This window comes from Quercus lobata, chromosome 12, assembly GCF_001633185.2.
Source record: "Quercus lobata isolate SW786 chromosome 12, ValleyOak3.0 Primary Assembly, whole genome shotgun sequence".
NCBI classification, from domain to species: domain Eukaryota; kingdom Viridiplantae; phylum Streptophyta; class Magnoliopsida; order Fagales; family Fagaceae; genus Quercus; species Quercus lobata.
This window is the reverse complement of record NC_044915.1, coordinates 1,763,606-1,777,512: the sequence shown is the minus strand read 5'-3', so window position 1 is coordinate 1,777,512 and position 13,907 is coordinate 1,763,606. Positions and strand designations below refer to the sequence as shown.

Genomic DNA, 13,907 nt, shown 5'->3' with positions numbered 1-13,907 from the left:
AAATAGAGCATGAAACCAAGAGAGAGAAAAAAATGGATTTTCTCTTGGGAGGAACGCAAGAGGAAGGAGAGAGAAAAGAATTGCCACCTTCAAGAAGATAGTTAAGGAGGAGAGAGTAAAGGGTTGCTGCCTTGGAGAAAATAGCCAAGGAGGAGAGAACAAAGTGTTGCTGCCTTTAAAAGAGATAATTAGTATGTGTGTGAAAGAAAAAAAAAAAAAGATTTTTCTTTAGCCGTGAAACATATACAAGAATTATTGTAATTGATTTGATAATAATGAAATTATTCGGAGTTTGTCCCATGGTTTTTTTTTCCTTTAAGAGAAAGGGTTTTCCACGTATATATTTGTGTTCTTGTGTGCGATTGCTATTTTGGATTGCTAATATTTGTAATAATATTATTTGAGACCTAACAATAGAGACATTCCATAAACACTAGCTGCCTTGGAGATCGAGGAATAGAGGATCAAATTTGCAAGGCTTCGTCCTAACCTTGTGGAAGATTTCTTTCACTTTTGAGGTTTTCACTTGTTGTGGTTTCCTTTCTTTTTATATGGTGTCTAAAGATCTTCCCACTTTGAGCTCCCATGCGGATGCTCCATCACAAACAAGGACAGCTCAAGCATCAATAGTTTATAAAAATTGTAGGGTCCCGATTTATGGTCCAAACCCAAAATATATGGGATCTCGGCCCAATGAGCCAAATACAATAAATTTGTAGAGAGTGGGTTAAAGAACTAGACCCTAATGAGTTGAACAACGGCTAATATTAAATTAAATGACAATCAAACACAAATAAGAGATTTTGATCTCAATGGACTTTCAGTCTGAGGAGGTCACAATTGTATATATTGATCACAGTTAGATATAAAGACAATTTAGATTGCTACAGTGTTTTTTTTTTTTTTTTTGATCCACTCTTCATGAAGAGTTTTTCACATTATATATATTCCTTTGGACCATCTTCATCCTACATCTGTTGATCATCCGAGCCCCTTACTTGAGTACCTGTCCCATTAGACACCGTCTCTGATTTTCTATAAGTTGTGGTAGTTAAGGTAGCACTATTTAGAGGTCTTCTCCACATAAATACGGCCAGAAAAGTAGCTGCAGTGCATTTAATGCGGTAGTGGCAGCTTTCCCTTAGATATTTTAGATTTCCTTCCTTCTCGTATGTTCATGAGGCATGTCCCTATCATTGGAGTTTCTTGGAGTATCATTCTAATTAATGGTGTAAGGGCAAAGGCCCAAAGGCCCAAAATCATACAATGGGCCTTGGGCCCCATACGGGACGGTTAACCATGTTCGAAGAGAGAGCGTATACCCCAAAAGGGGTCCTAGTCCAACTCTCGTAGGCCTGAAGTCATTTAAAGGGCAGTCCGAGGAGAAACGTCTCCTCGGACGTGACGAGTAGGGCTCAACATGCACTTTGCCTACTAAAAGGATCCACCCTAACGAACACTAGTAGCAAGGACAAGCCCTACAGACCCGTGGCAAAGAAGGAAACGAAAGATGCCCAAGGAGAGGTTGCAGCTGTCACATTAAATGCGTTGCAGTTACTTTTTTGGCCGCATTAATGTGAAGAAGACCTGTAAACAGTACTGCCTTGGCTACCACAACTCACAGAAAGGTGAAAGGAGTGTCTGATGGGACAAGCACTCAAGTGGGAGCCCAGATAATCAACAAGTGTAAGGTCACGATGGCTTCAAGGAGGCTATATAAGAAAGAGAGTCCTCATGAGGAAGGGGATGCGAGAAAAGCAAGAGGAACAGAAAAAGAATTGGAAAACTGAAAGTAAGAACCAGTAAATATCTATCTCATCTCCTTGAACTGAGAATATATGGACATTAACAGGATTTTCTTGTATCCAAGTGTTGTGTAGTCCAAACTTAGTCTCTACTTCGTTAAGGCCCGGTTCTGTAACCCACTCTCTACAAATTCATTGTTTCAGGACCCCTTGGACCAAGACCTCATACTTGTTGGGCTTGGGCCCCAAATTGTGACCCTACAGATGGAGTACACACTTTGAACTATATTCACCATGACCGAGGAGGAGTTCCTCCTCGGACAATCCTCTCATTTTGTTCCTTACTTGTGAGACTTTAACGAGGAACATCTAATAATTATTTGCTTCTCCTCGGACCTATCAATGTCATCGGATAAAACCCAAAACCCAATATACGATCTTGGACCCTTACCCCTACAAAAATGTTATAAAATAGTTTGTGGCTATAATATTACTCTTATAACTAATATTATTCCCATGTGATTCACAGCTTGATGAAAATTTAAATGTAAGCTATTTTTTTTTAAATAATTAAAACATAATTATTAAATAAATAGTAATAATAAATTATAAAATAAGTAAATAATTTTTATAAAAAAATTTGTTTTAAGTTCTAATTGTTTAGAATTTGTACTTTATTAGTGTTTAATTACTTTTATATTTGAAAATTATCTTTGTGATTTGCGTTAATTTCTTAATATAAGATATGAATGAGTTTGATCATTCCTATTTGTATTATATTTAATCTATACTCTAGCCAACACAAACAATAAAAAAATAAAAAAAGTTTCTCAATACAAATTTTTTCCTAGTGATAGTCTAATTAAAAAAATCAACACATTGTACAAATTAAATATAATAATGAAAACCAAAAAAAAAAAAAAACATACACAAAAGAGTTCAAAATTTGAGAATACAAAATAAAATAAAAACTTACATAAGAGAACCAAGAACTTAAAAGGATTGTCCATTGTTTTGCTTTTTATAGTAAATTTCATTTGGCATAATATTATGCACACAAATTCAGAAGCAAAGAACAATAAGTAAGATAAATTTATTAGATTAAAACAAAAGTGTAAGTTGCATATTGGGAAAAAAATGTGAAAAAACATACAATAATGTGGGGTGTATTGTGTGAGATTTAATTATGGATTAATATATACATACATATATATATATATATATATATGAAAATTTTGATAATAGATTATTAGTTGGAGTAGAATTTAAATTTCTAAAACTTAGATTATAAAGTTTTATTTAAATTAAATTATTGTTAAATCTTGTCCTTTAGTCAAGAGTTCTGTACCTTAATATTCTAATAAAATATTAATTTAATAAGATGCAAAATTTTGATGATCGACTTTTAGTTTTACTTAAATTTAAACTAAACATTTATTATTATCCCTTAATTTGAGGAAATATATAATAACAAATAATATAAAATTAATTTACTAATTAGTTGTTCTTAAAATGTTGATAATAGACTTTTAGTTGGAGGAAAAGTCAAAAGTTTTTTTTTTTATTTTTTTTTTTAAGAAGGAAAATGTGGGTTCTTGTTTGGATTTAAGTTTATAATTTTTTATCATTGACTTTTAGTTTGAATAGAATTTAATATTATTGAAATATTTAAGTTTAGAAATTTTTGATAATAGATTTTTAGTTTGAATAGAATTTAAATTTGTTGAAGTTTAAATATATAAAAATAATTTACTAATTAGTTGTTCTTAAAATATTAATAGTATTCTTTTAGTTAGAGTAGAATTAATAAACTAAAGTGTCAAATTTCAAACCACATGTAAGTTGTAATTTGCCTTTTAAGTTTAGATTTTTATTCTTATAATAGACTTTTAGTTTGAATAGAATTTAAATTTATTAAAATTTAAATGATAAAGTTTTACCTAAATTAAACAGTTGTTAAATATTATCTCTTAATTTGACGAAATATATAATAACAAATAATTTGAAATTAATTTTCTAATTAGTGAGAGGAGCCACTTGGCTCAATCACGGCTTCTAAGCCCAACTTTTTTTATATAACATATAATATGATATGATTTAATGATTTAGAGGACATTAGCCTCCCTCTTCTTCCTATAACTATTTAGTATTGTTTTTCCTCAATAACAAAAAATGCTAAAGAAAAATAAATAAAAAAGACTTTTGAATTGAAATATGCATGTTATCCCCCGGACTATGCGAAGTATATTGGTCAAAATGCCTGAATTGAATAACTTTAGAATTTAGAGAACTCAATTAAACAAAAGTAAAGTTAAATAACTTAAATGAATTTCAGTCAAATTTAGAGGGTGCACTTTGAATTTTAGCAACAAAAAAAAGAAAGAAAAAGAAACTATAGATATATATTTATTCTTTCAATGTCTTGGTTTACAATAGGGAAATGAGACTTGAAGAGCGATCAATAAAGCAATTTATTTTTAGTACAAGGATGGAAGACAAAAAATTGAATTCCAATATTCACAACTCAAATGTTCTATTTAATTTCCTTACATATTACGTATGTACATATCTAGCTAATGAAATTCTCCAGTTTTACATTTGATATATGTGGATATGGCATTGGCAGGATGGATATACCTTGCGTTGAAATTTGCAAATGGCATGCTGCATGATTAATGCCAGTCACAAAAGAAGGGAAGGAGAGAGAAATTGAATATACGGTTGTTGAACAGCCAAATCACGAGAGTGAGAGAGAGTGATTGAGATTCGATTGTTCACTTCAACAACCGGATTGTAAAATGCCATATGGTTGTTTAACTACTGGATCATGCAACATAGTATATTTGGTGCCACATAGGTACGAACTTTTTAAGTATTGAATATATGTCTCTAAATTGTTCAATCTCATCCCAAAATTCTTAAAAAAAAAAAATTATTTCTCACCAATAAGCTGCTAAATTTCCCTTTATAAGTTACCAAATTTTTCTATACTATGAATAAGGTATTAAATGAAAATACATTTATAGTTTTTTTACTATTATTATAAGTCTAAGAAGCTAGAATGTCAAGAAGGAATATAAATAAAAAATTATTAAAATAAAAGAACAATAAGAGATAGTAAATGTTAATGATGATGAAGAACATGTCAATGAAGAAATAATTTCACAAAATTAAGAACATGATAATAATATTGACTTGGATGTAGGTTTTTTTTTTTTTTTTTTGAGAAAGACTTGGATGTAGTTGATTAGCCCAGATGATAAATATGATAATAAAAAAAAATATTTTGGCTTATATGTCATATATTATCACTTTTAAGTTTAATCAATTTGAATGTGTATGTTATAAATATATGCTAATTTGATTGATTTAGTCAACTTTGTTAGATATTTCTACATAAGTTTGATTAAATTAGTCATTATTGGAATATATTTTAAATTTATAATGAATATACCTTTTAAGAACTGACGTGGCATCTATTTTTAAGGTTTTGTTCAAGAATTAGTAACATGGAATAATTTGAACCATTGGTTTTTAAATGAAAGGTCAAGATTAAAAGAACTCTATTTGATAAAGTACAATAGGAGCTTAGGAGGATCTGAATCCAAATTTTGATAATGCCAAGGGGAAATTGCCCCCTCTTTACCCCCTGACTATGGTCTTGTATTGACATTTTTGTTGGAAGCATCAAAATGTGATATTAGTTGAGTTATAATGGTTTCTCATTTTATATATATAATTTAGAATTTAATTGGTTTTAGACTCTTTAATTTTCGCATCTTATAATTCACTTGCCACAAAAATTAAAAACTTAGATTGACACATGATGGAAAATTAGCTTCCAATTGAAATCCAATTTAGAATGTAATTGAGTTTGGACTGTTCGATTTTTACATTCAATAATTTATTTGACACAAAATTAAAAATTAAATAAGATACGTTACGCAAAATTAAGAATCTAATTAAAATTTAATTGGATTTTTACTAAGGTTTAGCTATTAATATTGTAGGGACACAGTTTGGAGCCCAGGTCTGAACTGGATAAGACCCTGGGTCAAAAAGCCCATTGCAATGAATTTTGTAGAGTGCGGATTAAAGAACTAGGTTTTGATAAGTCAAGCAGAGGTTTGCATGAGATTAAGGAACACAAATAAGAACAACAATTATTATGGTGAAATAACCTCTGGTCCGAGGAGACATAGTATTTCATTTATGAATGCAGATCACTACATTAGGGTTCTTATGCATGCTACAGTATTCTCTTCCCTTTTTTTCGTCCCCTCCTTATGGGGGTTTTTTTACATTATATAGGCTCTTTCCTATCATCTGGGTTTTACACTTGTTAATTATCCAAACCTCTACTTGAGCACATGTTCTATTAGACACTTCTTTCAGTCCTTTATGAGTTGAGGTAACTAAGGTAACACTGTTCAGGGGTCTTCTCCACATTAATGCGGTCAGGAAGGTAGTTGTAGTGCATTTAATGTGGTGGTGACAGTCTTTGTTTAGATATTTTGTGTTTTCTTTCTTCTCATGTATTTAGGGAATGCGCTTCAGTGGCTTGGACATACCTCCGTTCCGGATTTTCAGTGTCCAAGGAGGAATGTCTCCTCGGACCTTTTTTCTTTGTCTCTCGTGATAAGACTTAGAACATGGATCACCTGAGCCACGTTGCCTCCTCAAACAGGCCCAAGGCCCAACTCGTTATTTTGGGCCATAGCCCCCACAAATATATATATATATATATATATATATAGATATAGATAACTTGACATTTAAGGAGGATATTTAATAGCATTCATTTGATAGAGTTTATCAATTTTAATCTTAAAATAGAATATATAGTTTTTTAAAAATTACTTTAAAAAAAATAATTAATATCATTCATTTGGTTGAGCTTATATCTTTAATCTTAAAATAGAGTATAGTTTTTAAAAAATTACTTTTTTTTTCAAAATAAAATTTATTTTACACAATAATCAAAGTAAACTAATAAAAAGTAAATTCATCTAAAAGCAAAAAATCTAAGATTCAAATTTTGATTAAATTAAAAACTAATTATTATTGTGATTTGATAATAAAAAAACAATCATCAACCCCATTAATTATAATCCTATTGCATCTTTAAAGAAAAAAAAATTCCATGTACAATGAATACTTTTCTATCATTTTTTTACATTATTGTGATGTGACAGATAATTTGGTGAAAAATAGAGATAAAAAGGTGAGGTTTAGATTGAGATTAAAGTGAGGAGACTTTTGTTTTTTTGGTGACAGGGTGATGAGAACAAATTGAGAAAGAGAAAAGGAGATTGACAAAAACCTCCTTTTACATTTAAGGAGAATTGTCAGTGGAAAACAAGAGGTCATAGTAAAGACAGCGTGGCATTATTAACGCCGCCTTTAGTCTCGGACACGGTTTTTCGGAAGAAGTTTTCCTCTTCAGCTCCTCATAGATCGAAGCATGGTTCCTATTACCCATAATACCCTTCTACTTTTGACATAATCACCTACTAATATTTTTATTTATCCCCTTTTCTTATATGGACAATAATACCCACCTACTGCCACTTGTTTTACGAATTCACTCATCATCATTATTTAATCCAAGTCCAACCTCTTTTTATTTTTATTTTTATTTTTTTTAAAAATGGTAGCCTTATTATTTTCAATGTTGGTTTGGTCTTCTTTAGAAAGATCAGGTTATTTTCACTCTCATTGCCAAACAACCAAGAATATTCAATACACCATAGTAACCTAATCTATTTTTTTAGAAGAAAAAACAAAAAAGTAACCTAATCTTTGCATATATCTATGTATCTTGACCCCCTATAAAATTGCTGAAAATGACCTTATGTTTTTATAATTTAACACGTATGCATCCTTTTGCATCATGATAAAGTTTTTTTAAGTAAGAATAAGAAAATTCTTTTATTTTTTGCTTAAAGAGTAAGAAAATTCTTGTTTTGTTAAAGGAAGGGAAAATAAATAACCAAATTTTGTGTTCACATGTGAGAGAGTGCAATGATATGAAATTTCCTCTATGAAAAAGTTACATTTCATAATTCATACGACTCCATGGCATAGGGAAAAAAGAAGAAGAAGAAAAAACTGACTTGATCCTCAGTGTTTTGAAAGTTTGACATTGCTAGATTTTATTTTGAAACTTTCATACAATTTACAAGGATGATGCCAAATAATTTTAATTTCAACCAACGACTACAGCAGCAGAAGACTCGATTAGAAATCTCCTTTTCTGTGTCATTGTCTGAAACTCAAATATGTATAAATTAATCATTTTCTTGTGCACCATCTTTTTAATTTCGTACAAGAAGTTCATTATTCAATTTTTTTAAAAAGAAGCTTCTGCATGGAACCAGAATCTTGTGACATACACATACCAAAAGAACCCAAATGTGTCTGCATCATATTGGTTCTCACCTATTCCCTTGACTTTCAAGTTTGAAGCTGGCCTAAAAAGTAAAAGACAACCCTCCTCCACTGTCCAGTACTGTTGGCAATTACTTCATGAAATAGAAATTCCTAAATATTATTATCCAATTAATTAATTGTCTTATATACCTAATTATAGTTGATACTTCAGAATCAATCATTAACCAACCCTTAATTTTTAACTTAATCACAAGTTCTCAACCACCTTTATTTATATATATATATATAATATTCCACAGTAGCCTTCTTCCTCCTTCACTGTTGGCAACTGCATAAAAAAGCAACTCTTAATTATTTTTAACATCTAGCAACTCTTAATTTTAGCTGTGTCCAGCATTTTTTAGTGGGTTCCATGTACTGTTCATGGGACCCGCAAGTATTTTTTTCAACAAAATTTTCATTAAAATTGGGTCTCACAGCACTATTCACACATTTAAAAATTATTTTGCTACAGTATTTTTAGTTTTCAGTAATAAGCGGTATCCAAACAGACCCTTAATTAATCTCCTATTGATAAAAGAATTCTAGAATCAATCATGAATCTCCCAACAATTTTAATAAAAGTATTCCCCCCTCAACTAAAAGAAGAGCAAGATTTGAACCCATAATCTATTGCGTTGAACTTAGTTTTCTCACTAAATTATAAGCCTCTTAGAACTAAGATAACATCAAACTTATTATGCATTATTGATAATAAAACTTTTTTTTATTATAAAAAATCAATTATTTATGTCAATAATTGTGTACAAGTTTATAAAAAATTGTGTGAAAAAGTTGGGAAAATTTTTATATGCATTTTTTTATTAATAATAAAATCTCAAACTCTAATACAAATCCAATAAATGACATATTGTAATTACTACTAATAAAAATAATGTCAGTGATAATTAATCCATATAAAAATAAATTTTTTTTTTTATAATTTTGTTAATGAAATAATGATATAATAATCAGTTAAAAATTTTGAAAAGGATAATAAGAAAATTTTCGTTTCCTAATTAGCATTATTAGTTTATTACTGTGGGGCCCAATAATTTGTGACCCTGGCCCACTTTTGCATTGGGGCCCAAGGCCCTAGCCGAGGAGGGATACAGCCAAGGACATATAATAAAAGTCCAAGTAATTTTGAGACGTAGCCGAGGATGACTCTGTCCTCGGCATCCCCGTGGCCCTCCTGAAAGAAAGGGTAAGAACGGTATAGGAACGGTTCCGGAAAAAACCAAAAATATCTGCGTTGATAGAGAAAGGACCGCTGGACAGTATAGCGACCAAGGACAAAGGGAAAGCTGCCATTACTGCCATTGAATACTCTGCACCTGACAGAACCATACTCTTCAGTTTTTACAATCACCCCCAACCATTTTGGGTATGGACTGATGGGACAAGTATCAGTCTTGGAAAGTCGAACCTACACGTGGACGTTGGATGAGGGATACAGGCTAGTATAAAAGGAAAAGTAAGCAATCTAGAGAAAGGGGCTGGGAAAAAAGGCCAAGAACCAGAGCCTCCCAGACCGTCTCGAGGAGAAAGACTCCTCGAACGAACACGGTTTAAATTTGTATGAACACCACGACTAACCACCGTTCGGTGACCAAGGCCTAACCTTTCAAACCTACGTTTTACAAATTATATTGTTTGGGCCCTCAACGTGCGAACCCAATATCATTTTGGGGTCGTTACAAATTGAGTCCTTACAATTACTATGAATGAAAAATAATCATTTTCTTTTTTATAACCGGAAGAAACTACTCTTTAAAAAAAATCACAAATTTCCAACAACCCCAACTATATTCTATATATATACAATATATATAACCGTCCACAGTAGGCAGCCTATGATAATAATATCCCAACATAAGAAGGGCATTCTCGTACATACAATGAAATAAAAAATAAAAAAATAAAAACTCAGCAGCCACAGATGCTTCTCTCTCTCTCTAATCCCTTGCATTAAATGCCTTCACTGTTTTAATTTGTATTTGTGTATATATATATATATATAAATAAACTTGCAGAAAACGCAAAGAGAAGTGGTGGGAAGAGAGAAAAACATGGATGATTTATTACGTTGTTGTTATGGTTTTGGTTTTGGAGCATCGAAAACGTTTGCGCTCTTCTCTATCTTTTTGTTAATCTCCATAGCCAACGCGGCTTTCAGCAATCTGACCACCATCCCTTTCAACCAAGGCTACACTCCTCTCTTCGGTGACGGCAACCTTGTTCGCTCTCCCAACGGCAAAGGCGTCCGTCTTCTCCTTGATCGCTTTACAGGTATATACCCCTGTCAAGATTTCATGCTCTAATATCATATTAAATTATTGATGGTTTCAAAAACCTAACTTATTGAAATATGATAAATTTAATTATTTAACCGGACACGCCATGCCCTGTTTCTTTTAGCCAAAACCCTTTTTTTTCATTCTCATTGATTGGTTCTTGTTATGGTTGTTGATAGGTTCGGGCTTCATCTCCTCCAACCTATACAAACATGGGTTCTTCAGCGCTAACATCAAGTTGCCATCAGATTACACGGCCGGCATCTGTGTTGCCTTTTATGTACGTAGGTCATTAATTCAGCTTTCTATATATTGTCAGTATTTTTTTCAAATATAATAGATAGGATAGAAGCCTAATCTCTTGTTTGTTATTTTGAAATTTTAACATCCTTTTCATAATCTTTGAGAATTATTATAAAGTTTTTTATCCTGAAAAAAAAAAAGAGGAAACAGAAAAGGAAATAGAATTTTTTTTTTAGTACACCATAAAAGACTTTTCCTTTCAACGATTGGAATTCTTCAGAAACATAACTACGTACGTAAGCAATCAATTGAATCTGGCACGTAATTAAAAGTAGAGAGTTTACTTTTTCAAACTCCACACTAACGTTTCAAATCCATAAATAGTTTTCTATATATATACACACACTATTCTCGGTGTATGCATCAATGTTTTAAGCCTAAAAATTAGTTCCTTGTTTTTTTTTTTTTTTTTTTTAATTTCCCAAAAATATAAAAGACCAATTCGTCACTGGTATGAATTATCTGCCCATGCCCTGCAAAACCGTCATGCACCATATTCCTACATGATTAGAATAAATTTTCATGATCATGGTTGATTTTTGTTGATATCTTTCCATATATATATACAGACATCAAACGGTGACGTATTTGAGAAGAGCCATGATGAGTTAGACTTCGAGTTTTTAGGGAACCTTGAAGGTAAGCCATGGAGGTTCCAAACCAATTTGTACGGTAATGGTAGCACAAACCGCGGCCGGGAGGAGCGGTATCGTCTTTGGTTTGACCCCTCCAAGGAGTTCCACCGATACAGCATTCTTTGGACTGCCAATAAAACTATGTAAGTGTTTTTTATTTTATGGTTTTTTTTTTTTTTTTTTTTTTTTTTTTTTTTTTTTTTTTTTTTTTTTGCCAATTTGCTTCTTCTTTCTGCTTTTGCGAAGTCCTTTTATGGATTGGATACCACTTTTTTATTTATTTTTTATTTTTTATTATAGGGATGATTGAATACCACTTTGTTAACATATTTCTGCCTTTTACATCCAATAAGTATATAGTCACACCAAAATTAAAAAATTGACAATTGTCTATTGTGGCAACTTGTTAATATTGAACAATAAAGTAGTGCTATTGATGGTTCTATATAATAATAATAATTTGTCAACTTAGTAAGTATGAAATTAGTTGTGAAAATTATTATAATTGTAGCATTACCCTCTATAACCTCTTTCTTTGTTGTAGTATGTTTTGTTTGACCCCACGAGAGGTAGTAGTGATTGCTGTTGCGTGTGGGTTGTGACTTTGTAATCTCTAAAGCTAGTATAGTATTCTCTAGTCTTATATTTGAATAATGAGTTTCATAATAAATTTAATTAACGTGATCAACTGTTAAATTAGGTGAAGGAGTACTATATTATGTAACTCCTAAAAATATTGAATAATTTTCTATGAAATTACCCTCAATTACTTCCTTTTGAACAGCTAAACTATATAAATATTCGATCTTATTTTAGCTAGTCCACTTTTCCAACTTATTTGGTGAGAAGGGGCTTGGTCCATGCGCTATAAGTAAGCATGTGGGACAAATTTGTATTCTTTATAGTTAATTTCTTAGGCTGCCAAACTAGGGGATAACTCATAAATTCCTATACCAGCGACAAAAAATTGCTGGCCAAATCCACCTACCTAAGATATTTCAATATTTTCATTAACTATAATAACGATTAGTCTTCAACCACAATTGAATTTCTCTAGCTCAACGTTTATAAGAAGCAACTGTTCGTGACATTACCCGTGTTACTATAATTGCGTTAATAATAAGACATATTTGTTGACTTATCATACATTGTTTATCACTAAATTCTACCCCCGTGAGTTTGATACATGAAATATGGTAATATAATTATGTCAATTTTATGACTTTATTTGTTTTTTTAATAATTTTGGAATGAACAGATTTTATATCGATGAAGTTCCAATAAGAGAGGTGGTGAAAAATGATGCAATGGGTGGTGACTACCCATCAAAGCCGATGTCACTGTACACAACCATATGGGACGCTTCAAATTGGGCCACGTCGGGAGGTAGATACAAAGTGAATTACAAGTATGCACCCTTTGTAGCCGAATTCAAGGACCTTGTCCTAGAGGGTTGCGCCACGGACCCAATTGAGCAAGTCTCGGCTGCTGATGTTTGTGCTGAAAAGGATGCTTACCTAGTCAGCCAAGACTATGCAATCATGACACGTAAGCGCCGCCAAGCCATGCGGTGGTTCCGCCAAAGGTTCATGTATTACTCTTATTGCTATGATACGTTGCGTTACCCCGTGCCACCACCCGAATGTATCATTAGTCGAGATGAGAAGCAGCGGTTCAAAGACACTGGAAGATTGAGATTTGGAGGGAGCCACCACAAACAATCAAGGCAATCAAAGCGGCGAAGTCGGACCCCAATTTCTTCTTCAGCCTCTAATAGTAATATGTGATCATATCTACTATTGATATTGTAATTTAAAATGTACTTATGGTACGTGTTGGTTTTGTGAAATTTTATTTATAATGTTTATTTATTTATTTATTTCACTAAAACAGATTAAATCGTTATGAAGTTTCTTGCTTTTTCTAAATAATAACAATAAGGAAAGTTTTTTGCCCCCTTTGGCAAGACCCTATCACTCAAATCTACTAATAGCATAATATATTCGACCTTAGCTATGGTTTCTTTTTCTTTCTAGATAAACCTTAGCTATAGTTTCAAATCTCTAGATTAATAAAGTTTTCATTAAAAAAAAATTCAGAAATTTCAAGATATAAAATCCAAACATCCAAAAATTTTAGAGAGTAAAATTTAAACACTCCTAAACTTTAGAGGGGTAAAATCTAAATTTTAAAACGTTAAGATGTAAAATTCAAATAATCTCAAACTTCAGGAGGTAAAATCTAAATTCTGAAATTTCAGGATGTAAAATCCAAAATACCCCCAAACTTTAGGGTGTAATTTGCAATTTACCCATATAAAATATTTGCTTACCATTTATCTTTTTGTTTTTGTTTTTGTTTTTTTTTTTTTTTTTTGATGAGACATTTTGAGGAAAATATTTATCTTTTTTTGATAGAGAGGAATTGCTATAGTTCATAATGTTACTGTATGATAAATAGGTAAGAAGTTGAGGATAGTAGTAATAGATGTGCCA

At 31.6% G+C, this 13,907-nt stretch overlaps 1 protein-coding gene across 1 annotated transcript; it reads left to right on the top strand.

Annotated features, from left to right (window-relative positions):
* Nucleotides 1–10,193: 10,193 nt before the first annotated feature.
* Nucleotides 10,194–13,364, top strand: LOC115970000 (probable xyloglucan endotransglucosylase/hydrolase protein 30). Its single transcript, XM_031089647.1, has 4 exons — nt 10,194–10,469; nt 10,654–10,754; nt 11,347–11,555; nt 12,671–13,364. Exons 1-4 carry the CDS (start codon nt 10,250–10,252, stop codon nt 13,197–13,199), a joined length of 1,059 nt encoding a protein of 352 aa, XP_030945507.1. The 5' UTR covers nt 10,194–10,249; the 3' UTR covers nt 13,200–13,364.
* Nucleotides 13,365–13,907: the final 543 nt, after the last annotated feature.

What these genes read in the sequence shown, in the direction of transcription:
- LOC115970000 (XM_031089647.1), top strand. Translation starts at nt 10,250, where the DNA reads ATGGATGATTTATTACGTTGTTGTTATGGTTTTGGTTTTGGAGCATCG. An exon ending in TCTCCTTGATCGCTTTACAG is followed by an intron (nt 10,470 to 10,653) that starts GTATATACCCCT and finishes GGTTGTTGATAG; the next exon opens with GTTCGGGCTTCATCTCCTCC. An exon ending in TGGACTGCCAATAAAACTAT is followed by an intron (nt 11,556 to 12,670) that starts GTAAGTGTTTTT and finishes TGGAATGAACAG; the next exon opens with ATTTTATATCGATGAAGTTC.